Source organism: Panicum hallii, chromosome 2 (assembly GCF_002211085.1).
Source record: "Panicum hallii strain FIL2 chromosome 2, PHallii_v3.1, whole genome shotgun sequence".
In the NCBI taxonomy this organism is placed as follows: domain Eukaryota; kingdom Viridiplantae; phylum Streptophyta; class Magnoliopsida; order Poales; family Poaceae; genus Panicum; species Panicum hallii.
In genome coordinates, this window is record NC_038043.1 from 48311616 (window position 1) to 48337598 (window position 25983).

The window sequence follows — 25983 nt, forward strand, 5'->3', positions numbered from 1 at the left end:
CACGGCAGGAGGCGCTCGTGCTCGCAGCCGCAGCCGGAGAACCGATCAACTGCTGCGCCGGTCGCTCGCGCGCTCGGTCGTTGGCATGGCAACTTGCCACGCGCGACCTTGAACGGAGCAACCCCTCTCGCTCTCTCTCTCTCTCTCTCTTCCCGTCCTGTCGTCCTCCGCGCCACGGATAAGAATCCATTGCTTCGCTTGCATTGACCAGGCCGGCATGGCAATGGCATGCGCTTCACTTCCCCATTCGTTCGTTCCCCGTTGGGAAAAAGGAAGAAAGAAAGAAAGAAGAAAGAAAGAAAACGCGCCTGACAGCGCAACGCCGGGGCTTATTTAACAGCCGGTGAGCGATCGCGGATCTGCTCGCCGCTGTCCACGCAGTGATCGCTGGTCGTCACGAAGAAAACCTAGCATTTAACAACTGTTTCTGCACATGCTGCGATAAGCAGCAGCAGCAGGATTGTAGCCGTAATGCCGTATGGGATCTGAAACAGGGCAGCAATAATTTATTTTCAATTCACGGGTAAGCTTAGCCTTTTCTACAGCGTCATGGTGGAGACTTGAGGCTTTCTTTTCCGTGTTTAAATGCTGGAGTTCGAGCTCGACAGCTCGTTCTGTTTTCTCGGCCTCCTGTCGCCGTCGTCGTCGTCCTCCTCTGCGCGGTCCGCTCGTTTGGTGCTCTGGGCTACGCCGCTGATGCGACACCTGCATCGTTTTCTTCCCATCTCGCGGCTGAATGAAACAAACGGTTGCGGCGGCTGGTGGCCGGCGAGGCTGCTCGTCCCGCGGCCGTTGGTACGTGCCAAACCGCGAAAGTGGCGTCCTGTGGTGTCTGTCCATCCGTCCGAACTTCGGGGGTTATAGAACGGTTGTCGTGCGCTCCTCTGTTTCCACTTGCGTTAGTGTAGGTGCACATTACATTCCACTCCACTACCTGTGTACGACGAAATGGTTTAGGAAGGTGTACTGTTAATCGATCGGAGGCGTGGTCCTAGAGATATTATTGATCAAAAATAATAATATTTGATTCGAGACAAACCTAGCGATATTCTAGGACGGAAAAGGCGGAGAGGGTACCTTTGAATGCGTTAGGCTCTGGAAATTTCATGTAAGATTTGATTGAAAAACAATTAAGCAGTACCATAACTCCACTTGGTTTGAGAGGTTTCTTGTCTTAAGAAGTAGTATCGCTTTCACCATTCATCTTGTTTGATTTATTTATACTTATGAAATTATAATACTGTAGTTTGACAAAATGTTTGCCATGAGTTCTTTGCGCTGAATTAGAAAATTTTAATATGGCTACTATTAGTCATTTTCTAAACGCTTCCACCGTAATTGAGAAAGGAGACTATTGCTATCATGGATCACCAACGAGATTTTGACAGCCATGCATTACCTTTGATTTGTCGATGGACAACAGCTCATCATGTTACAAAGTTTGTCTTTTGTGCCAAATTGATTTCTCCACTTGATTCATTGAAGGCGCAATTTCGCTCTTGATGGCGGATATTAAACGCCATATATAATACTGGCAATTCATTAGTATTCAGTGATACATACCATTTGGATGTCAAATAAAGCAACACGAAAAAAAGAAAAACTTTAGGCGTATTTGGTGAGTACAGCATCTAAACGTTGTAACCTACATTAAGTAAGTCGAATTGAGCGATCGTATCATGAATGTTGGCCGATCTGAAGCATGGTAATTGGTGAGTGATTGTCTCAATCAGCAAGGGAAAAAGCACACCAAACTCGTTAACAACAAGCACATCACCGTCCAGCGCATCTAGTGCAAATATGGGTCGCAGCATCTGAAATTCTGAATCACAACTGAAGCCGGTCCGCGGCCTGCCTAACCAAATGTGCGACGCAGTAACCCAAATGGATCCCAACGGGGCAGTGGCAGGACGGCGCCATCCACGTGGTGCGGGCACCTAACAACCAGCCCGGCACGTCGCCGCCGCTACTACCCGCTAGCCAGCCAGCCAGGCAGCAGCCAGCCAACCACCCCGATTCCATCCCGTTCCGTTCCTCGGCGCCGATCCAGCTCCAGCATTGACCCCGGCGCCGCGGCACCGCAAAACGGACGCGAATATAGCGCGGGGTCACCCGCAGAAACCACGGGGCGGGGCGGGGCAGCGCGGCGCGCCGAGACGGGACGCGACCAGACACGGCCGCTGCTGGCTGTGGCTGCCGTCCGTCGGGCCCGTGGCCTGCAGCCAGCTCACGCACGCGCGCGCGGCCAACCCGGGCCGTGCCCCAAAAAACCAATGCCAAATTAACTCCCCACCATCACCGCCCCGCGGCTCCCACCCCTCTTCTTCCTCCTCCTCCTCCGATTCCCCCCAATTCCCAACCCTGCGGAGGAGGCAGGGAGGAAAAGGCCGGACCGAGCAGCCCGCCCACCGCACCGCACCGCTGCGGGTTACTGGGACCGGGCCCGTGGCCGGCCGCCATTCGGGAGCCCTGACCGCGGCGAGGGGGGAAGCGCCGCCGCCGACCGAGGATGGACGACCTCAAGCAGATCCTGGCGCGGCCGATCCAGCTCGCCGAGCAGGTAATAAAGTGGTCCGACGAGGCCTACACGTTCCGGCAGGAGTGCATGGAGCTCAAGGCCAAGGTCGAGCGTCTCGCCGGCCTGCTCCGCCAGGCCGCGCGCGCCGACCTCTACGAGCGCCCCGCGCGCCGCATCTTCGACGACACCGAGAAGGCGCTGGACAAGGCGCTCGCCCTCGTCGACAAGTGCCGCGCGCACGGACTCGTCCGCCGCGTCTTCACCATCATCCCCGCGGGGTCCTTCAAGAAGATGACCAACCAGCTCGACAACTCCATCGGCGACCTCTCCTGGCTCCTCCGGGTCTCCTCCTCCGCCAACGACGACGACGACTTCGACGCCCACATCGGCCTCCCGCCCATTGCGCAGAACGAGCCCATCCTCTTCCTCATCTGGGAGCAGATCGCCGTGCTCTACACCGGCAACCTCGACGCCCGCGCCGACGCCGCCGCCAGCCTCGTCTCGCTCGCGCGCGACAATGACAGGTATTCCAAGCTCATCATAGAGGAGGACGGTGTGCCGCCGCTGCTCAAGCTCGTCAAGGAGGGCCGCCTCGAGGGACAGGAGAACGCCGCGCTCGCCGTCGGGCTCCTCGGCCGCGACCCGGAGTGTGTCGAGCAGATGGTGCAAGTCGGGGCCTGCCTGGCCTTTGCCAAGGTGCTCAAGGAGGGCCCCATGAAGGTGCAGGCCATGGTGGCCTGGGCCGTCTCGGAGCTCGCCGCCAACCACCCCAAGTGCCAGGACGCCTTCGCGCAGCACAACGTGATCCGGCTGCTTGTTGGCCACCTCGCCTTCGAGACGGTGCAGGAGCACTCCAAGTACGCCATCACGTCGAAGATGTCCATACATTCCGTGGTGATGGACAAAAAGAACAGCACCGGTTCGGCAGAATTTGATGCAGCGGACCACAGTGTCATGAGGTACCCGACTGGACAACCTTCCCAGAACAAGAATGAGATGCACAGTTTGGTGCAGTCCACCATGGCTGCGAAGTCTAATGGGGGCAGTGCTAAACACGTAGTTACTAGTGGTGGTGTTGTGGCAACGAAGCAGCACAATGCGTCATTGTCAGGAACGAGTACAAGGGGCAGGGAGTTCGAGGACCCTGAGACAAAGGCATACATGAAAGCCAATGCTGCAAAGGCATTGTGGCAGCTCGCCAAGGGCAATGCAGCTATCTGTAAGAACATCACAGAGTCAAGGGCTCTGCTCTGCTTTGCCGTTCTTCTCGAGAAAGGTGAAGGTGATGTGCAATATAATTCTGCCATGGCTCTCATGGAGATCTGCTGTGTCGCCGAGCAGAATTCCGACCTGCGAAGATCAGCATTTAAGCCAACTTCTCCTGCAGCCCGGGCTGTTGTTGACCAGCTCCTACGTGTTGTTGAGAAGGCTGAGTATGATGATCTCCTAATTCCCTGCATTATGTCGCTAGGTTGCTTGTCCAGAACCTTCCGTGCTACAGAGACTCGGATTATTGGGCCATTGGTGAAGCTTCTTGATGAGAGGGAAGCAGATGTATCCCGAGAAGCAGCAATTGCCCTGACCAAGTTTGCGTGCACAGAAAACTACCTGCATGTTGACCATTCTAAAGCGATCATCAATGCAGGCGGAGCGAAGCACCTAGTTCAGCTTGTGTATTTCAGTGAGCAGGTGGTTCAGATTGCAGCACTCACCCTTGTATGCTACATTGCACATAATGTCCCAGACAGTGAGGAGTTGGCGCAAGCAGAAATCCTCACGGTGCTCGAATGGGCCTCCAAGCAAGCTTACATGATGCAAGACCCGGTCATCGAGAACTTGTTGCCAGAGGCAAAGATCAGATTGGAACTGTATCAATCCAGAGGCGCAAAAGGCTACCATTAGATTACCTGCTGTGGAAAGGCATGAAAGAAGAATTTTAAGGCTTTCTTCTTTGGATTGGCCAAGTACTATCTGTATATACATCCAGCGGCTTCTATGTACACTCTGGCTAAATCTTTTTGATTCCCAACATGGCAAAAGCTGTTGAAGTTACATCTTTGGTTGGGTTCTCGATACAGGGAAGTAATTTTTGTTTGTAGGCTTGGATGTTCAGAACTCCAGTTCCTCTTGTTGGTGGTATAGTTTTGGGAGATTAGCATCTTGTACTCTCTTTGGCCTAATGATGTATCGTGTATATTACATTTCACTCATTAATCTCAAAAAAGTTTCTTAAATCCAAGAGCCTCATAATTTTCTTGCATGTGACCTCACAGTTTGCTTTAGCCTTTTCTTGTAGGTAGCATTTGAATTCAGGAGTTTGCTAATTTTGTTTTACTGTTCACTTGGTGATCATGCACTCCATTCCTTTATGCTTAATGTTCAATTGGAGATTCTGATCTTCTGACTAGTTGGCTCATCTATGAGAGAAATTCTTGAAAACCGGGAGTATAACATTTTTCTTGCAGATGACCTCATGGTTTGCTTGACTGCTTCTTACTTTCTTGTAAGTAGCATCTGAACAAAGAAGGTTGCAGTTATGTTTGCCATTCAATTCTTGACAATGTGCTCCATTCTATTATGCTTAAGGTTTAATTGGAGGATGTAATATTGACATATTGTCACTAGTCAACTGCAGTATGGTTTACTACATGTTCAGTTTTCCAACTCCCAATCTCATGCTTCTATGTACTTATGTGTTTGACTTCTTCAGCATCTGAAAATGACATTTTTATTAGCATTACTATGCTCGAGAATGTACATGTGAGTATGTTTATATTGGGGTAATTCTAATGTTGTGGAGGCTACGGCTGGATGGATGTTTTGAAATAGTAGCCTCTGGCTCTGATTCTCTGAAGGCTAGCTGTGCCCCTTTTTTCATGTCATGCAGCTAGCTCTATACACAGTACAACAGTAATTCTTCTTCAGGACTTTCATGTGAGACTAATCTGTTGATGTAGCCCGCCAAGCATTCGCTAACTCTAAGGATGCCTCTTTGCTCGGTCCAGACTTGATGGCCAGTTTCCTGTTATGTGATGTGACTTGGTGATCGATTATTACTGACCAAAAATGTCTCAGCAGGACCAGCTGATTTTTTGTAGTTTCCCTATAATTGGTCCATGGATCCAAGATAGCATCAGCTTTTTCGGTGCATGAACCATGTTCAGGTGTTATCTTTTTCTATATCTTTTTGGTGCATACATCCATTTTGGATCTGAGTCTCATTCCATAATCCCGCTTTTCCATCTTTTCCCTTGCCATGCAATCCAGGTCCTCCTCTGTTGTCCACAGTTGCAGATGGTCCTGCGGCAGGAACCGGACGTGCATCAGTGCAGGTAAAGGTAGGTGACCACCATGTGAAGCTCTTCCGTTCTTTGCAGTGAAAATGCCTGGCCTGTTCATTATTTGGTAGATTCCTACTTTCCTGGACCTGTCACCGCCGACTCGACTATTCCGATCGGTGAGGTGCTGGTCCATCCCATCCTGATGGGCATGGTTGTGTCGTTGAATGTTTTCTCTTCATTTTGATTGCAAGCTTGCAGTTTGACGGTTTCATCTCTTTGAGCAAAGACTGTCGATTGCCAAATTCTGGGCCTCTGAATCTTTTATGCCTTGGGAATCGTCATATGCAAAGGGCAAATGGTTATTGCGGTAGGAGGTAAGATGATGCTCCTGCGAACCATGGATTAGTTGGCGTGGTTGTTCGGCGGGTGACGCTGATGGTTGTTTATGTCGACCTGTCATTTGATTGTTCAGTGTGTTGAAAATATAGTGGAAATGGTGGGAGGTCGGCAGGCAGCTGAATGGCCAGCGTGCGTGCCACTACTATAGCAGATCAGATACGTGTTCGCGTCTGCTCGTCATGGTATTCTTGTAGGGATGGTAACGGATCGGGTAAGGTGCGGGTAAAATAAATATTCGTCTGTGACAATATCCGAAACTTTAAGATATACATGTACCCGCGAAGTCTAGTGTGTAGAATTTTATACCCGTATCCGTACCCACCGGGTACAGGTTGGGTTTCGGATACCCATCGGGTCTATTAATAATAACGTAAATAACATATCATTTGATCATATAGAGTAGCACATTTTAAATTTATCGTCGATACAAGTGATGCAAAGCATTAGTAAAATAGAGAACTGAACGGTTCATCCTGCACCGTTTTTTTCTTATCTTCAGCATCTATTTTATAGTTGTATGTAAGTAAATGCGTGCAATATTAGCTAAGTGTTTCATCTAAAAGATGCAGCAATGATGCATAGACTTCGCTACAAACAATAAGCAAAATATCAATGTCACTTTTCACATCTGTTACTTCACACAATCCCATTATCAGTCTAGGTAGTTCATACAATCACAAGAAAATAAGATAACTTTGAGAATGATATAAGTTCACTGGGTTATAATTTTTATATTTTGGGTACCACCGGGTACCCAACGGGTATCCGCGAGTAAGAATTCTTACCCGTGCTCTATCCTAGGTAAAATTTTATACCCATACCCGGTAAAATTTTATACCCATACCTTCGCCCATCGGGTTGGGTACCCACACCTATGGGTAAAATTGTCATCCCTACTTGTACTCTTGTGTTGGTGCAATGTGCTTGTGCCAATGTTCTGCTTTAAAATGGCTGCACAACCTGTAAGCTTTGGTTCTTGTTCTTGGAGGTACCGACGCGGTTTCGGTCGTACTATACATCTTGTCTGTCGGTCCCCAAAGTTGTAACCAGATGAGTCGTTCTTACAGCTTGCAGGCTGCTAGCTGTTTGACTCGCTCGTATGTTTCTGTCCTCACCTGTTGAAATCATAGCACGATTCAGAGATAATACTTCAGCACGATTCAGAGATAATACTTCAGCGAGATGAGGCTTCGGTCTGAGATGTTCCTGGTCCACAATTTTGCATCCTGCTGCTGCCACGCCGGAACCGGATGTCCGGCCGGGTCGTGTGTGTGTTCGACGCGGCGGTACTAGTGAGCCGAACTTTCATTGGGCCAATGCAACAACACGGGCCTGGGCTGAGCGCGTTCGAGGTGTTCGTTTCGAATGTTGTTGGTGTGTTGTTAGGCAGGCCGTGGACCCTGGCGAGAGGGGTTGGACACGCAGCCCAGTAAAGAAAATTCTCGGAATAGCAGGAGAATCTCCCAATGCAGCATAACACCGATCGGAAAATGTGACATCGAGGCATTATTTGACACATATATCCAGGAACATCTCAGGCATTATTTTTCCCTGCTTTTCTCGAGTTCATTATTTGACACCCTAAGCCTTTCAAAATTTAACATCGAGACAAACGAATTCTTCATTTTAGGTGTTTCTTCTCATTTTATTTCCTCTTCTTTTATTCTTCTTTCCCAGCTCACATGAACGGACAACTTGCCCCTGTCTTATCTGCTTCTTCCTCTTTCTCTACCCGTCAGCTCCTGGCTGGCGGCTGGCCGGCGGTGAGTAGGACGACGTCGGGGCTCCTGTCCTTGTACTCGTCGTCTTCGAGCACGGCTAGGCGGCTAGCTAACCAGATGATCTTCATTGTTTTGACACTGAAGCTATGGGGCGGCCATGTTTTGCTCCCCGACCTCTCCCCGTCTCCCGTGTCCTCCCCGCATGCTCATCGTCTCCCGCCGTGCCTAAGCCCGTAACAAGTTAGTCGACTTCATTGATGAGTTTGTTTTAACCTTCTCTGATCGATTCATTCGCTACCAGAATTCATAAATTGATTAGTTTTGGACGGTAGTAATTGAGCTTGCATGGCGCGTGCGTGGGGTTTGTGTCCTCAGGTGAGTATCTCCTGCACCTCATCGTGTGCTACGCGCGCCGCGCATGGCCGGCGTTCACATGCTGCTGGACTCGTTCGAGCCCATCCACATTCCACGGCGTCCTCCTCGGCGAGGGATCGGACATGGACCCCTCTTCTAGTCCGCCGGCACCGGCGCTCTCTCGCCGAAGCAGATCGAGGCTGTGCGGCGCCTGCAGCCGAGCGACGCCGTAGTCGCCAATGAGAAGGACTCCATCGAGCTCTGCCTCGCGGGCCGCTGTCTCGAGCGCAATATCCCTACCTCCGCATCTGTCGCGGCTCGCAGGTACTCAGCGTCGCATCGCATGTGGCGGTTCGCTGTATTAGGACGTGGAGCACGAGCTGCTCGAGGCCGCCACCGTCCAGCACAGCAACTGCGACGGGCGCCGCTGGCCGGGAGTTGATGGGAAGGAGAAGAGGAAGAAGAGGATAAGGTAGGGGTAAAGTTGTCCATTCATGTGAGCTGGTAAAGAAAAATAAATGGAGAAGAAAGAAAATGAGAAGATACACCTAAAACGAAGAATCCGCATGCCTCGATGTTAAATCTTTTGAAAGATTTACAAACTAGGTGTCAAATAATGAAAGGAGTACAAATTGAAACCCAACTACTGAAATTTCTCATTTATATCTTCGTCCGTTCGTACATATATTCCTCGTAAACAGGGCAGCCGCGTCCATCTGAACTCGAGGCAACCAAACATTTTTACCATTAAACAAGTACTGGTCAGAGTAATCATTGCTGGTTGTTTACAACAAAGAGATTCGCAGGTAAGTAGCATTGCTAGTGCCAAAACTTGTTTGTTTCACGCCACTCAAATTAGTATGGCAATGGTATAAGCAGAAAAAGTTCTATGCAGTTCTGGCCTTAAACTAGATACTGCAAAAGCAATGCTAAATGTGGAAACCATAATTGACGCAGTGGCACCAACCCAATTCCCCCAAGAAAATCACCCCAAGGTAGCGATGCATAAAATAGAAAAAATACGATGGCACGTGAGGATTGCAACTGAGCCCAAGGTCACCCCGCAAAAAAAATTATGGAAAAGAAAGAGTAAAATGCACCGCTGGTTCTCGAACTTGGCTCAAGGTGTCGTCCCGGTTCTCAAACTTTCAAAATGCATATTCGGATTCTCAAACTTGGTAATCGCATCACGTGAAGTCCAAATCATCATTTTTAAGTCATAAAGTAAAAGTGTTTCAATTTATGTGGAGTTTACATGTGATCCAAATTTTATTTTTAATTTTTCTGCTCAACTCTTATTATTTCCTATTTTTTTCCAATATTTTATTTCAAAACTGTATGCCGAATATTTTCTTTTCCAATATTTCCTCAAACTTGTCCTTTTTTATTTTCTATTTTTCTTTTACAAATTTGGTCATATGAGTTTTTTTACAAATTTCTTATACAGATCTTTTGTATTTAAATATATTTGTACAAGTAAATTGGTATAAATTATTATTATACGTATATAATTTTAAATTATATAACTTTCGATTTAGCTTAAACAATTATAATTTGGACCTCACATGATGCGACTAGTAACTTTGAGAATTTGAATGTGCATTTTGAAAATTTGGGAACCAGGATAACATCTCTGTGCTAAATTTAGGGTATGTTTGGTTCAGCTGTGGATTCCTGAAAATCTGATTTCTGGAATCAGCTGTGGGAAAGCTGTTGTGAGCTGACAGCTATGGGAAAGCTGAAAGCTGTTTGGCTGAAACAACTGTCAGCTGTGGATTTCTTTAAGAAATGTCTGTTATACCCCTGGGATCCCATAAGGCTCTTATATGCTAATTAATCACATGGATACATAGATGACCGATTTGGAAAGAAAATATTCATGTTTGTTAATATTTGACATATATAATAATTTATACAAAATATATATCCACATTATAAAAATAATTGAACAATTTCTTTTTTTCTTTCATTTTTTCTCTGTATTTCTTTCCTCTTTTTTATTTCTATTTTTTCCTTTCTTCTTTCTTTTTTTTCCCTTTTCCCTTCTCCCTTTTCCCGTTCCTTCTCTCTTTCTCCTCTGTTTTCGGGGACAGCACGAGGGCGGGCGGCGGGGGCGCGTCGGGGGGCGGCGGGCGGCGCGGCAGGGAGCGCGGCGGCAGGGGCGCGTCGGGGGGCGGCCCGGGAGCGGCGGGTGGCGGGGGCGTGTCGGGGCGCGGCGGGGAGGCGCGTCAGGGGGCGCGGCAGTGCCGGCCCCGGGGGCGGCGGCGGCGGCGGGGGCCGCGTCGGGGGGCGGCCTGGGGGGGGGACGGCGGGGGGTGGCAGGGGCGCGTCGGGGGGCAGGGGAGAGGGCAGGGGAGGAGGCGCACGGGAGATGAATGGGAAAGGATCGCTCGGAAAGAAAAGAAGCGAACCGGTACGACTAACCAGTGGCAACGCGGGTAATTTCACTGCGGGAATCGGTAGAATCTGCCCTCCTACCCGCTGCGTCGTTACACTACGGGAATCGGTCGATTCCAAAAAATCGCTATAGCCCTCCGAGCCCTTTGGTTGCGAAGCTGATTTTTTGGAAGCGAATCTGCTGCCGGAATCGGAACCAAACGGAGCCTTAAGCACCGGTGATGCATTTTACTCGAAAAGAGTAAGCTCTAAGTCCAACTGTCAGAAACAACACATGCCTTTCTTACGAAAAAGAGAACACGCATGCAAATTCCCAAACTCACATGAACTTGCGATGAAACGGAGCAAGTTGGCCCAAAGACGAAACACTTTGCGTAGCTTTGCCTGTAGTACACGAACTGAACTAAAATATAAGAAATACGAGCTGTTTCGGGCAGAAAAAAAGAACCACTTTTTTTTTGAAAACTCAAAAGAAGAACCACATGGAAATGATTGAGGCCTTGTTTAGATCGCAAATTTTTATAACAGTTGGAACTTTTTGCTACTGTAGCACTTTCGTTTGTATTTGACAAATTTTATCTAATTATGGACTAACTAGGCTTAAAAGATTCGTCTCGTGATGTACAATTAAACTGTGCAATTAGTTATTTTTTTTACATACATTTACTGCTCCATGCATGTGTCCCAAAATTGATGTGATGGAGAGAGAGTGTAAAAATTTGGAATTTGGAAGCGATCTAAACGGGGCCTGAGTTTCGAACTACAAAAGGCGCATTTTGCATCTGTCAGAGTAGCAAGATGGAAGCGGAGTGCAATTAAGTAGTGATCGGATGGAAGAGATGGGAATGGGATCAACTACGAGTACGACTTTGAAGAAATGCTGAAAATTGAAATGCAGATGCCAAAGCGCGCGCAGTTGGCGGCGAATTCGGAGCTCTCAGTGAGATTCTCCACCGCGAATCCCGCTTTGCCACCCGCCCAGGCCCTGGGATGACGAATGTCTCTGCAGCCCACACATGGCATGGCGCATCTCCTCCTCTAGTTCACAACGCCGTGCTCCTCCCCGGTTCAAAGCATTCGCCTCAAGCTACTGTAAAGACGAAGCGGGTCATCGATCGGTGATCTAGCGTAAAGCAACCATGTTACCATGGTAAAAACTGCAAATGATCATCATTAGGATTAGACGGCGCAGCAGATCGGTAATTATGCAAGCTTGGTACCAGGTTTATCTTTCCATCTTCCATTGCAGATGGAGATGGAGATGGAGATGGGTGTGCCCATGAGTGGCTGATTGGTTCTTGCTGACAGCTGACGCAAACCACGTGGACGCCCCCGATTGGGAGCTGCGCACTCGAACGTTGAGCCAGCTGGATCAAGATTCATGACCAGTGCGCCAGAGGCGCCACGAGAGAGCGCTGTCCGATGCAGCGCTGCAGCTGCCGGAGCCCGGAGCCCCCCCTCAGATCAAGATGGTTGGCGGGCACAGGTGTAGTACAGGACAACCTGTTGACCGCACACTGCGCCCCCAACACGCACCACCGTCCATCACGAGCTCCCATGTCCGAGCTCTCCTCTTATAAGCCGGCGCATGATTGCATCGCCCCCGCCTACAAAGTCCAATCAAATCGAGAACGAGCGCCATCTCCTGTCTCCTCTGATCTTGCTGTAGCCGTCTCTACCTTTCTGCAATGGCGACTCATCTGCTGCTCTCCGTGTCTCTCCTCCTGAGCTCACTCTCCGGTACGGCGACCGCCATTGATGAATGATGACCAGTCGCTAGCTAGCTTTTGGCATGCGTGGCAATGTTGCTTACGGCGTCGTGTTTGATTGCTGTGTGTGCAGGGGCCGTGTCTACGACGTTCACGCTGACCAACTCCTGCGGCTACACGGTGTGGCCGGGGCTGCTGTCAAGCGCGGGCTCGCCGCCGCTCTCCACCACGGGCTTCGCGCTGGCGCCGGGGGAGTCGCGCTCCGTGGACGCGCCCGCGGCGTGGTCGGGCCGCATCTGGGGCCGCACGCTCTGCGCCGCGGACCCGGGCTCCGGCCGCTTCGCCTGCGCCACGGGCGAGTGCGGGTCCGGGGCGGTGGAGTGCGCGGGCGGCGGCGCCGCGCCGCCCACGACGCTCGCGGAGTTCACGCTGGACGGCGCCGGCGGGAACGACTTCTACGACGTGAGCCTCGTGGACGGGTCCAACCTGCCGGTGGTGGTGGTTCCGCAGGGCGGCGCCGGCGCGACGTGCGGCGCGACGGGGTGCCTGGTGGACCTGAACGGGCCGTGCCCGGCCGACCTGAAGGTGGTGGGCGCCGGCGGCGCCGGCATCGCGTGCAAGAGCGCGTGCGAGGCGTACGGGCGGCCTCAGGACTGCTGCAGCGGCGACTACGGCACCCCCGCGACGTGCCAGCCGTCGGCCAGCTCGCAGTTCTTCAAGAACGCGTGCCCGCGCGCCTACAGCTACGCCTACGACGACGCTACCTCCACCTTTACCTGCACGTCCGGCACCGCCAGCTACCTCATCACGTTCTGCCCTAGCATCTCCAGGTAACACTAACACCCCCGATCGATCCAGCCTAGCTAATGCAAAGCTACTACTACGCGTCATCATCAGTTAGCCTAGCTAGAGATAGCCTTGGTGTAGTCTTGCGTACCCGCCACTGCTTCAGGAAAAGCCCCGGCAGACGCGAATAATCATTGGCACGAACGTGAATCGCCATGGATTGAACAGATGGCTTGATCAATGCATGATCTCGTAGGCATATGCTATGATTACCCGTAGGTTTAGCGTTTTGTGCCAGCCAAATGATCTCCTTGCAATGTAGTTATGTAGATGGTTGTCCGTTTTCGCTAACAGATCCTGTCACGTCCATGTCCGTTTCCGCTAACCCAACTCTTGTCTGCCATGCACCAGCCTCAAGTCGTCCGTGAGCAGCAGCAACGGCGCCAGCAGCATGAACCCGCCGTCCGGCCCGGGCCTGCCCCTGATCAACGACACGGTCTCCTTCGCCGGCCGGGGCGACGGCGGCTCCTCGTCCTCGTACCCCTACGCGTCCGCGTCGGCGCCGGCCCCGTGCCCCCTCGCGCTCGCGGCCGCCGCCGCGCTCACGTGGCTCGTCTCCGCCCCACGCCACCGGCTGCGGTTGTAGAGCACCCGAGCCAGCGCGCCCCACGCGCCACGCCACCGTGGGCGCTGACTCGCTGCCGACCCCCGCGTCCGCGTGCGCGCGCCGCCCGTTCCTCTCTCCCAGCCAGGGAGGCAGGCACGGCAGGGGGCCTCGTGGAGCCGCGTGGCCGCCCATGCGCCGGCCATGTGCGGGGCGCTTTGACCTCGGGCAGTAGCGGCTAATTGTATAGATTAAAATTATTGTGGATCGGGGAGTAGTAGTATGATTCTGCAATGGGAAGCAAGGTGGAAATCTCGGTACGAAGCTTGATTTCTAATTTTTAATTAGGATGGAGGGAGTAAATCCTCAAGATTGAGAACTGAGATTGCAGCAACCAACTTGCATCAACTGATTCCTTTTTTGAGATGGGTGAATACAGGAGGACAGAACAGAACAGAACAGAACAGAGCAGAACCAGGTGGGTTGGGGGCCTGGGGAGACGTGTGCAGACGATGGGTCGGTGGATCACATGGCTGACATCTGAAATCTGAACCCTGAAGAATGGATCGATTGGATGGTTATCTTTTTTCTATTTCCGTTTTCCTTTAAACAAAAAGTTTTTGGTCTCCAGGTGCTGGGCTCTTGGCATGAGCACGGGGTTAAGTGCCTGTTTAGTTCGTTGCGTGTAAACGTAAAAAAAACTTTTTGCAAAAGAATCTTACCAATTTGAAGTACTAAATGAAGTCTATTTATAAAACTTTTTGCACAGATGGGTTGTAAATCGCGAGACGAATCTAATGATGCTAATTAATCCATGATTAAGCAATAATTAGCGGATGGTTACTGTAGTATTACTGTTGCAAAATATGGATTAAGTAGGTTCATTAGATTCGTCTCGCGATTTACAGCCCATCCATGCAAAATTTTTTGTAAATAGACTTTATTTAGTACTTCAAATTAGCAACATTCCTTCGAAAATTCTGCGTTTACGGCTTTTTTACGTTTACGGCCCGTGAACTAAACTGGGCCTAAAGCAAGTGCAGGGAGTAGGGATAGATCTTGTCTTGCTCAGCGCCAGCCGCCAGTGTGAAGTCTGATGGCACAGTTTCACTGGCGGTACTGATTCCTGCGCGACTTTATGCATGTAGCGTACTCGTACTCGGATTTTTTTTTAAAAAAAGCAGCAGCACTGCCAAATCATATTAGGAGGAGGAGTTCAGATCTTACATAAATATTAAGAGTACGCGCTCTAGAAACGAGAAAGTGTAACGTAAGAAACTAATTGATCGCCGGGTACCACACGCTTGGAAGCATAGGTTGGCCTCATCCTTGACTAGTTGCAGTACAGTCGCCGGCTCAGCCTCCTTTCCTTCAAATGTTCTTCTGTTCCTCTCCTTCCATAGGTTCCAAAACGTGTACATGCTGACAGCAACTTTCGTTCTTCGCTGGTCCTTTGGCAGATTTTGCAACGTCCGAGTCCACCACTCGTCAATGCACATATCACCATCCGGCTTCCGCGCTAGGCCATGTGACCACACTTGAACGAGCTCCCAAATTTTCTATGCAAACGGGCATTGCAGGCAGATGTGTTTTGCTGTTTCAGGGGCTAGCTTACAAAGGGAACACAGAGGATTTGAAGGCCAGTTCCTGTCTTGCAGTTTGTCCGCTATAAGTATCTTTTTTTGCACAAGTAGCCATGTGAAGAACCTGTGTGTCGGTTCTGCATAAGCCGACCAAATCCACTCTGGTCTGGAGGAGCAGAAAGAGCCTCTGAATTGGAACTCATACGCACTCATACTCGGAATACTGCAAGGTCGGCAGCAGATCAGATCAGCCGGCTGCCTCAAAGGTGAAAAAAAAGAGCTGGGGAGCTATAGGACCGTGTGTGTGTGGCTGGGTCCACCTAATTAGAGCACGCTGCACTGCATCTGCATGCATGCATTCATATGGCAGGTGCAGATGCTGATTCTTTTGTCTCTTGCACTGCTAGAGCGAAAATAGTGTTCACCACCAATAAAATCCAGCAACCAGTGAACTTTTTTTTGACTCATGTTTGTGGTCTGAATGGTTGGCTTTGCTTACGGGTACTAAAGTTTAAGTTTAGTCTTTGCTGCATCAAATCTTCGAATGCTAACTAAAAAGATTGAATATAAAATAATTATAAAACTAATTACATAGATGGACAGTAATTCGCGAGACGAATCTATTAAACCTAATTAATCCATCATTAACATATATTTACTGTAACACCACATTATCAAATTATGAAATAATTATGCTTAATAGATTATTCTCGTAAATTAGCCTCCATCTGTGCAATTAGTTCTATAATTAGTCTATGTTTAACACTTCTAACTAGTAACAAACATTCAACGTGACAGGAACTAAACTTTAATCCGTGGAACCAAACACCCCCTAAAATTTGCCTGACCAAAATGTGGGTATGCTTTCGTTTAAAAAAATGTGGGTATGCCAAAAAAATTTGGAACTTGATTGGAATTTAAAAAGTAGCTCACTTTCTAAAATTGCCAACGCTCTAATAAAAAATATTGGCATACCTATAATTTGACATGCCCACGTTTTGGTAGCCAAGCAACCAAGTCCTTCGTACTGTACTTGCACGTGTCGATGTCGACTTACGTCCACAATTCGCAAGTAAACTTTGTGTGGGAGCTGAAAAATGCCGAAGAGGCTGACACGAGCAGCAGAACGAGACAGGGCAAAATATAACAGCTGAGCCCGCGGGTAAATGCGAGTGGCCCAAGTACTGTTGGGCCTCCTCCACAATTCCACATACACCAACTCTCCAGGAAAAGGCCTCCAAAGCTCCCAGAAGGAATTCTAGCAAACCAAAACATGCAGTCTTTACCAAGAAACCTGAACGAAACAGCTGCTCCATGACAAATCTCAGATCATCAGGAATGCAAAGATAAAAAGAGCCACCCACTCAGCAACAAAAGGCAGGCATTGGGTCCCAGGGGTGGATCAGCAGCATCTAGCAGGTAAACTAGATTATCTCAACCTCTCCAGCACCTATCCATGGCAGGCAGGCAAGGATCGGAATAGCAAGGAAAGGGAGCGGCTGAGTAGCCCAAAACAACACCGTGCTGACACCCCCGTAGCCCCCACCATCGCCACCAGCACCCAGAAACGGCCGCGGCCAACGAGAGATCGCCGGACGGGACTGGGAAAAAAAGAGGATGCACTGAGGACGCCGGTGTGCAATGCCGACATGGCAGACGTAATGGCTTTATATCCCGGCAGGACGAAGAAGAAATAAAAAAGGCGCCTTCCCAAATCTCTCGCCAGCTTTTCCCGTCCGGTCCATGCATGTGTGCACGATTTGATTTCTTTTAGCATGCAACTTGACCCTGGGCTTCATCGCTTTGCCTGACATGGCATTGACATGACGAATCTGTTCTATCCTCTAGCGTCGTCTCCTCGCCTGCACTCTCGTTATCTCGCCAGAAGCCGCATTCTATTCCACCACATGACACCCAAAAAGCCTGTAATAGTTTATCAAGAAATTGGATGATCTCGAGTGCTTTACGCTGCTCTCTTGGCACTAATCGCATTGTGCTCGAAGTGCATTTGCCTTCCTCTTCCTGTTCCTCTCTGGTCATGTCGAGACCGATCTGGCGCGGCGTAGACTCCACCTCAGCAGCACTGAGAGGCGTTGCCGCATTGACTTGAGGTCTTCCAGCTGCGTTAAGGGCCAGGAGAAACAGTAGCAGGGCAAAAGCCCACGCTGTGGATCTGCTGCTCGTAAGGGGATGCATCCTCTTTCCAGCGCCTTGCTTTGATGACCTGATCCGTCCGTTTATACTTTCCCCCTGCCATGCGTCCAAGAACACAGGAATGCTAGCAGCATCCAGCAGGGGCTGCTATTTGGAGGTCAAACGAATCTGTCCGAAATGTCCATTTCTCCTCCTCGACAAGCAAAGGATCGATCCACCTCCCTGTGCTCAGTCCGGGGTGACGGACAGGTTCCGAAGAGACACGAACCGGCCAAATGCAGAGGTAGATTGGGTTGGGGGTAACGCGAGATTGCAAAGCTGGGCCAATGGCCATGGTGGACGCGCCTGACTTGGCTTTGGCGATGCCAATGCAGTTCGAGAACAGTGGAGACTGACACACGAGACATCCCTTTTCGCTCCTTTTGTGAGACAGGGGAGAGACGACAAACGAGGCCGGAAAAGGCCCGGCCAACGGCGAGGCGGAAAAGAAGAGGAGGGATCGGAGATACACCTAGGGCCTAATCTCTTATCCGATATGCTGATCATCCGGGGCGCTTTACACGGCAGCAAATTGCGCGCCGAGGTTGGTGCGCCCGTCGCTGCTTTTGCTTCCGCCCGAAGACAAAGCGAGTCGAGCAGAGCGAGCCCCAGGGGAAAGAGGAGCACAGACAGACAGCAGGGGAAACGAGTACTGTGCTCGCAGCCGGCGACAATGCGTACAGGCAGGTCGATTCTTCGTTTTGTCAGGCTGCCGGGCACACGGACGTTCAGATAGAATTGAGGTAACGAGCACTGTTCAGCTTAGCACTGCGATGCATCGACGAGGAACTGATCACTTGCCGTGTTGCATGCATTGCAGTGTTCTTGCTGTGCTTTTGACGCATTTAGGCAGGCAGTTGGTGGGTTCCTCCATCATTATTAGGCCAGCACCCAGGCGTAATTTTCACATTTCGGCAAAAGCCTAGATTCCAGCTTGACTTGCCGAATGATTCTTCTAGAGAGTCTTCTGCATCCGACTAGCATGCCAAGGTCCAGAAAAGAAAAGGCAGCACCCATCGACGATCCGGCGTTGCACGGCGCGATCGGTGCTGACTCGTCGTAGTACGTCCTTGCCGAAAACGATGCTACCGTGCCGTGTCCCCTGCAGCCGACACTCCACACCCAAGAGTCACGCCGCCATCCGTGTCGTACGTGTACCCGTCGTTCCGTTGCGTTTTTCAGGCTGCAGGCAGCCCTGAAGGAGCAGCACCGGCCGACGCTCAGGCACCGATTGGAATTCGGAAGGAAGTTTAGGGCAGTGCAGTGTGCAGGGCTCCAAACAAGCTGGAGCGCGAAACACGCCTTCTTGCATTGTGAACTGAAGCTACGAGCCTGACGGCCCTGACACGTGACCGATTCGCTGCGGCGGAAACGGAGGCGGCCTGACGACACCACCCACCGGCCCTGCGAACGGGTCGTGTCGGGCCGAATTCGCCATGGGCGTTGCCAGCGCACCAAACCGACGACGGGTGTGTGACGCCGCACGCAGACAGGCCAGCGCCGCGGCGAAAGGCAGGCGACCGCCACGCCCGAACGGAGCCGAGCAGCAGACGCCAGGCGAGGCCCGGGGAGCTGAGGTCACCACCGCTGATCGCGAGTGCTCACCCGCCGAAGCTATACATCGCTTAGGCTAAAAAACCCGGATCCATCGCCTGAAGCGTCGCGATTTCGGCCCAAACAGCCTAGTAGCAGTTTTCGTCTTCCTCTGCTCGCGGTGCTCGCCGGCTTCCTCACCGCGGTTAGGGTTAGGAGCTTCGGGGTCGGAGTTGTCGCCGGTGGTGTTCTCCAACTGTAGAGGGAGGGTCTTTGGGCGGCGGTGGACCGGCGGTGGCGACGGGTTGTGGGCGGGGCGGCGGGACGCCGCTGGCCGCGGGTGGCGGAGGACATCCGGTGGGTAGGATAGGCGATGGGGAGTGGTGCTTCTCGACGGAGCTGGTGGCGGAGCCTGCACAAACACGATGGTGGTCGGTGGTGGCAGATTCGGCGGCGCGAGTTGCCGGAGCCGAGGAGGACGGCGGCGCGGGGGATAGAACTCCATTTGCGCGGGTGGCGGCAGTGGCTCCGGTGGCGGGTGCGGAGGCAAAGAAGATGATCGTAGCTGTGGGCCGTTTGGTTCGTGGGCCAGCGGGGCGGCGTTCTGATTTTAGATCTTATCGTCTTCGGCGATATCTAAACGCAGCCGTGCTCAGTGCTCACCCACCGGCCTGTCCACCAGCACCGGACGGACGGAAACGGAGGGACAGAGGGTTCGCTCATCCGTGTTGCGCCGAGAAAACTAGCCCGGATCGCCGCCAAACGAATCGAAAGCCTCCACGAGAACAAACCACGTCTGCCTGCCCGTTCGTCGTCTCCTCTGCCAACGGCCGGGCCATGCCATGCGGCTTCGTTTTATCACGTTACATGCATGGCACTCCTAACCAAGTCATCAGTTTTGTTTATCTTTGGGAAAAAAGAAAAGAAACAAAAACGTTCTGAAAAGGAGCTCCCTCCCTCCGATTGATATCAGTGCACATATCATTGCTCGCCATGAGGAGGGAAAGGAACCGGGGAAAAGGAGCTCGGAGTGGCGGAGGCCGCTGACGTCATCGTGATCTATAAATGGCCAGGTGTGCGATGGAGTGAGCCTACACCAACCCTCCCCTCTCCCCAGTCCTCCCACTCTGCACTGCACGACCCCGTTGCTGGTGGGCAGTGGCGCCACTTTCTTCCTCCTCCAGCTCCGCCTCCCTTAACCGCCGCCGCTTACCCGATATAGCTAGCTCAAACTGCCATTTCAAGTACTTCCCGGTCGCCCTTGCCATAATTGATCAGCCTCCTGTTCCTGTTTGGCACATACATTTTAAATTCCCGGAGGATAGTTGGAGTTCGATTTCGTAGAAGACCGGTGTCCGATGGCTTCTTTGATCAGCTCGTCGGCTTCAGTTCTCAGTCTGTCGTTCGTGATCCTATCGACCTTTCAAGGTATTGGCAATGGTGAATCTTTGGTTTTTCTTGTTGAGTTTTGAGGTTCTTAAGTGTGTTGCATCGATCCATGGTTTTCTTACGGATGGTCTGTCATCTGTGCGCGTGCAGGGGCGGTGACCGGGATCACGTTCACGTTCACGAACCGGTGCGGCGGCACGGTGTGGCCGGGTGTGCTGGCGAACTCGGGGAGCTCGCCGCTGCAGACGACGGGGTTCGCTCTGGGCGCGGGCGAGGCGCGGTCGCTGACGGCGCCCGCGGGGTGGTCGGGCCGGTTCTGGGCGCGCACGGGGTGCTCCTTCGACGCGTCCGGCAAGGGGTCGTGCGCGACGGGGGACTGCGGGTCGGGCGAGGTGGAGTGCCACGGCCGGGGCGCGGCGCCGCCGGCGACGCTGGCGGAGTTCACGCTGGACGGCAGCGGGGGCAAGGATTACTACGACGTGAGCCTGGTGGACGGGTACAACCTGCCCATGGTGGTGGAGGCGGCGGCGCCCGGGTGCCCCGTGACGGGGTGCCTCGTGGACCTCAACGAGCGGTGCCCCGCGGAGCTGCGCGCCGGGCAGGGGCCGGCGCAGGCGTGCCGCAGCGCGTGCGAGGCGTTCGGGCGCCCCGAGTACTGCTGCAGCGGCGACTACGGCAACCCGGACACGTGCCGCCCCTCGGTCTACTCGCAGATGTTCAAGACGGCGTGCCCGCGGTCCTACAGCTACGCCTACGACGACGCCACCTCCACCTTCACCTGCACCGGCACCGACTACTCCATCACCTTCTGCCCGCCGCGCGCCGGCACGCCCAACAGGTAACAAACGCCGCGCCACCCTGCTTTGCGTGCGCACCGTGTCCAACAATCCTTTCGAACCAAACCTTTCCAGCGAAATGCCTTTAGTTTCTTGGTCCAGCAAGTCCTAGCCATCTTCTGCTTGAAAAATCAAACACGGTCAAACAAGGCCCTCTCTGCACTTGAGGCAACAGCAGTTTGGGAGTTTTCTTTTGCATTGGGGATTCTTTTTTTTGGAACAGATTTTTACACTGGGGATATGGCGTGGCAGAAGCCCATGGTTGACATTGACGGACGTGATGGCCGGAGAATATGATATGTGCATCTCCCGGATTGCTTAGAAAATACATTTTTTGGCAAAAGAAGCATCGAACTGGGATGGGGAAAGGAGGCGCTTTAAATTGTTCGCCTCGCTCCTTTTGCCGCCACCGCCTTTGTTCCTTCCCCACCTTGTATGGTCACCAGTCCCCTCGCTAGTGGCGGTTGAGTTAAAAGCTGCCCGTGCCTAGTTGGCAGAGCAAGCCATGGATAGCCCAAGAAAAGCTTCGAATCTTACCTCGTTCATTGATCGATCTTTGTTTATGAGAATGTTCAATGTTGTATGGTCGAATCCTTCTGATCAGAGCCATGGTGGTGACATTTCTGCAGCCAGAAGGCGACCAAGGACCCCTCGCCAAGGCCCAACGACGTGCAGCTCGAGGGCGACTCCTGGCTGGCGAGCCTGGCGACCGGCGAGATGGATGGCGCGACGTCGACGGCGGTGGCGTCGTTCCAGCTCCAGGCCGCGTTAGCCGCGGCCGCCATCGTTGCCTTGCTGGTATGACCGAAGGGGCTCGCAGCCCTCGCGTGGCGAGGCGGTGGCTCTCGATCGGCGGCGGGAGTGGCCGGAGTTGCTTTCGGAATTCAATACAGGATTGGAGCAAATAGGATGAGGACGTGAAGCGTATTCTTTTTAGCCTTTTGTCTTGTGGATAGAGGAGTTGACGAGGTGGCAACTACGGCTTCTAGTGCAACTGTGACGGTGTCGGTCAACAAGCACGCTCGGCATTAGTTTATTTTCGATCTCTTCAGCAACACACATGTCACTCCGGTTTCCTTTTTTTTCTTTTGTATACATTGTTTCTTTATTTCCTGATTCTTCTTCTATCTCTTCTTGTCACATGCAGCATTCTAAGTAGATAAGTATATAGTAAGATTTAGCACATCTTCTGAAAGTTTGGGATACGAATGACAGCATCTCCTTGAACATTTGTTCTCGCTCACTTCTTACGCTTTCCAACACTGAAAGTTTGAGATGTGAATGGCAACCAAGGATTTCATGTTTATGAAGTTTAAACACAGATGAGAATCTCCTGGAAAGAACACGATATGATCAATATACTGTTATTCGAGTGATCGATCACCACAATTCATTTAGATATGGTGAGTCAGCTAAAAAGAAAACGGGGGTGCAGATCTTAATTTCAAAGGATTCGTTGGCCCACGGAGATATGGTCATCAGAAGGAAAAGGTGAATGATCACATATTCATAAAACCTCAAAGAAACTAGAGATGCCCCAGGCCAGTAGTGACCATGTTTAGACAGAACACTGATAAAGCTTATGGTAAAATTCAGCCGGAACAGATAGACCTGGACCTCATTAGGATTACGAGCCTGCGAGATAAGTATACTAAAACATACAGGATGTATTTTGCAGGAACGCAGAAAGATCAAAGAAAGAAGGAGAGCATAAGCTAAAAGAATATATTAAAACACTACGATAAAGTTACTGAAAATGTAACAAAGTAGGCAAAAGGAGAACCTGGCAGAGTCATCTTGAAAACTCACGAACATGGTGTTAACCATGAAAAATCTTTTGGATAAAGTCTTTGCCCTATCGAACTTCATTTTCAAGTTCCGATTAATCTCGAGAAGAAAAAAAAAAGAACAGTTAGTTAGAATGTCAGCAGAATCAGTGTTAGTAAGAGTATTAGTTTCTGTTCTTTTTCCATCTCCGGAGCAGATGTCCTAGTACGTTTTTAAGAGTACTTTTGGGTAAAATAGACTTGTATATGCTGGATCATATGCTAAGTCTATTACCAAACTGAGTATTGAAATATCTGTAGGGTTCAAAAAGGCACACATGTCTTGGACATTGTCCAATGCAGATAGACGTCCCTTCATAGTCAGTGCAGGTAATTACTGAATGCCATTCTATCTCACAACTTCGGCGAAAGCAACATTCATAGCAGAAGAGGTGATACTGGCATCCGTTCTAAAAGTATCAACAGAACAAGCCTAGCTGTCTCCTGCATTTTTTTTCCTAGTGTCCATTCAGCACTGTTAAAAAGGGAGGCAATCATAGACGAACAATATTGTTGGCCCCTGAAAAAAAATTGAGCCTTCCTTTTCTACTTTCTTTTAAGGAGCCTCAGCTCGGCATGTTGGCGCCTGAATCGAATCTCCTTACAAACAACATTGCATCTTCAGCTACAATGTGCTCGCGAGCATCCCTTACTTTTCTCACTTTTGCAGTTCTGTCAGGCAAACACCCACCTGTACGATTCCGCTTACATCTTTACAGTTAACGAGTAATGGATTTTCTCCAAAATATCAAACTAGGAGGAATATGTCCTGTGATGTTACAGTAGATGACACCTGGCTTCTTACTGTTAGAAATATCTAGCTGTGTAGCCGTGTAGGAATTAATCAAGAATGTCACAATTATACTTGCATTAACGAATTGAAAACTAAGTACAAATTATACAACAGTGATGTGATACGATTTTTTTTCAATGTTCACTCACCTTTTAGAAAGAAGACCTGAGATTTGTACAGGTGCACTTATACCGTTACACATCAGATTCCTCATGAAGCTAAGATCAACCATAGTCACAGAAAACGGGCTCGAAGATACCATTCCTCGACCCGGGAACGCCGATCCCGTCCCGGGATCACGGGATCATTTTCGTTCCGCCTTGTAAAATCCGCTGGCGAGGACCGTACCCCATACCTTGACCTCATCGACCCGGGAACTTTGTGACTATGAGATTAACAGCATCCATCCCTTAAGCACATATATATTCAGACTTGTCACTGTCTATTTTCAGCAGATTGTAATCTTGGTGTTAAATCGGTTGAAAGTATCTCCAAGGAAATTTCAATGATGTATGCTGTTTCAACATGTGCTTTATGGTGAGGTGCCATTGATGTGCCCTCTCTGGAATAAAGTGAACCAAAGGTGATTCTGAACAGATTTTTTCTGAATTGTAGGTTAAGCAATCGTGAGCCGTCAAAAAATGTGCCTGATTTAGATAGGGACTTACGATATTGACCACCATGGCCACCCTAAAAAGTTATGATCTTCACCATATTAGCATAAGCATCAACTCAAACAAATTTTCTAAATAATCAGCACCACACAATCTGAGCAATATGCATGTTAGTTTCAACCTGCATAGTCAATATGTAAAAAATTGTGTACTTACGAGTTACGATCAGATGCAGTCCAGCGGATCATGTAATCTGGTAGTTTTATACCGGATATAGTAAATACTTAAGTAGTAACTAGATCTGATTTTAATAAAAAAGTGTTAAGAAAGGAGAAAAGGTTCTGTAAGCATCAAATATTCCTGAATCACTCGCTTCCGTTCATCAGGAACATTTGCAACTCACCACCAACCTCAGACAGCTGTTAGGTGCATGAACATGTAGTTTTATAACTTGGAAGCAGTGCATGAACTCCACTGACCCACCTCATAGGCTTATATTCAGAGCATCGTCAAGCTCGGTATAGACTGGATGAATGATGAATCAAATAGTTAAAAAAGCCACAAATTGATGAAAGTTACTTAATTCAGATTGACTTGGTGCTACGAACAAGAACGGAAGACTGAATAGATACTGTATGATGTCTGATTAAGACAACCTGCTCTCCAAAAAAATCTCTGATTAAGACAATCCGCTCTCCAAAAGGTCTTGCTTTTCGTCAGAGCAAACGAGATGAATGTAAACTGTTTCTTTTAGGGAACAAGTTCTGTACTCAACTCTGAGAGCATGTACATATGTACAGCCAAAGAGACAAGAACATCAAGATTTACCAGTCTTATCGAGGCGTAAACCACCTCTGTCAGCCTATTTGCCTTCCCAATCTACCACCATGCCACCTGCAGCCCTGCCATGTTTTGCCCCAATGCCACGGGCGAAGCGCACGGCTGGACCACTGCCGCATAAGTACAATTGGCGCAAGAAGATACAAAGGCTCATCGTACTTCGCCGCCGGCGGCTGCTGCCACGGCCTAGCCGGAGCCACCGTCGTCCGATGACGACGATGCTCGTATGGCCCGTTTTGCGGATAGGCTTGGGGTTTTGGGCCCAGTGTCCTCTCATGTGCGCGCAAGGCCGCGGGGGCAGCTTGTGACGTCCAACACAGCTCGCATCCTGGGCCTGGCGCGTGGAGGCGGAGCTTCTTCGGTGCGAGCTCCATCATCATCGGACGTCCGACTTGGGCTTCCACGTCTTCTTTGCGCCCACAAGGCCCACGAGCCACACGATGACGATGTGGATGAGTGGATCCGTTGTGGCCTGTTGTGGGTGTAAATATGTCACTACTTGCTTCTCAAAAAAAAAGTCACTACTACGTCCGATAAATCATGAACGGCTCTTTCAAGCTTAAAAATATGAGAAGAAAGATGGGAGTCACCACCAGCTGATCCCATG

The 25983-nt window shown here is 50.5% G+C and overlaps 3 protein-coding genes across 3 annotated transcripts; all 3 read left to right on the forward strand.

Moving 5' to 3' along the window:
• Window positions 1–2149: 2149 nt before the first annotated feature.
• Window positions 2150–4752, forward strand: LOC112883386. The gene has a single exon (XM_025948680.1). It carries the CDS (start codon window positions 2510–2512, stop codon window positions 4418–4420), a length of 1911 nt encoding a protein of 636 aa, XP_025804465.1. The 5' UTR covers window positions 2150–2509; the 3' UTR covers window positions 4421–4752.
• A 7261-nt stretch (window positions 4753–12013) lies between these two features.
• Window positions 12014–14421, forward strand: LOC112882464 (thaumatin-like protein 1). The gene is made up of 3 exons (XM_025947530.1): window positions 12014–12410; window positions 12513–13209; window positions 13577–14421. The coding sequence occupies exons 1-3, from the start codon at window positions 12359–12361 to the stop codon at window positions 13809–13811; spliced, it is 984 nt and encodes a 327-aa protein (XP_025803315.1). The 5' UTR covers window positions 12014–12358; the 3' UTR covers window positions 13812–14421.
• A 5635-nt stretch (window positions 14422–20056) lies between these two features.
• On the forward strand, window positions 20057–22532 carry LOC112882465 (thaumatin-like protein 1). Its single transcript, XM_025947531.1, has 3 exons — window positions 20057–20506; window positions 20618–21305; window positions 21933–22532. Exons 1-3 carry the CDS (start codon window positions 20437–20439, stop codon window positions 22105–22107), a joined length of 933 nt encoding a protein of 310 aa, XP_025803316.1. The 5' UTR covers window positions 20057–20436; the 3' UTR covers window positions 22108–22532.
• Window positions 22533–25983: the final 3451 nt, after the last annotated feature.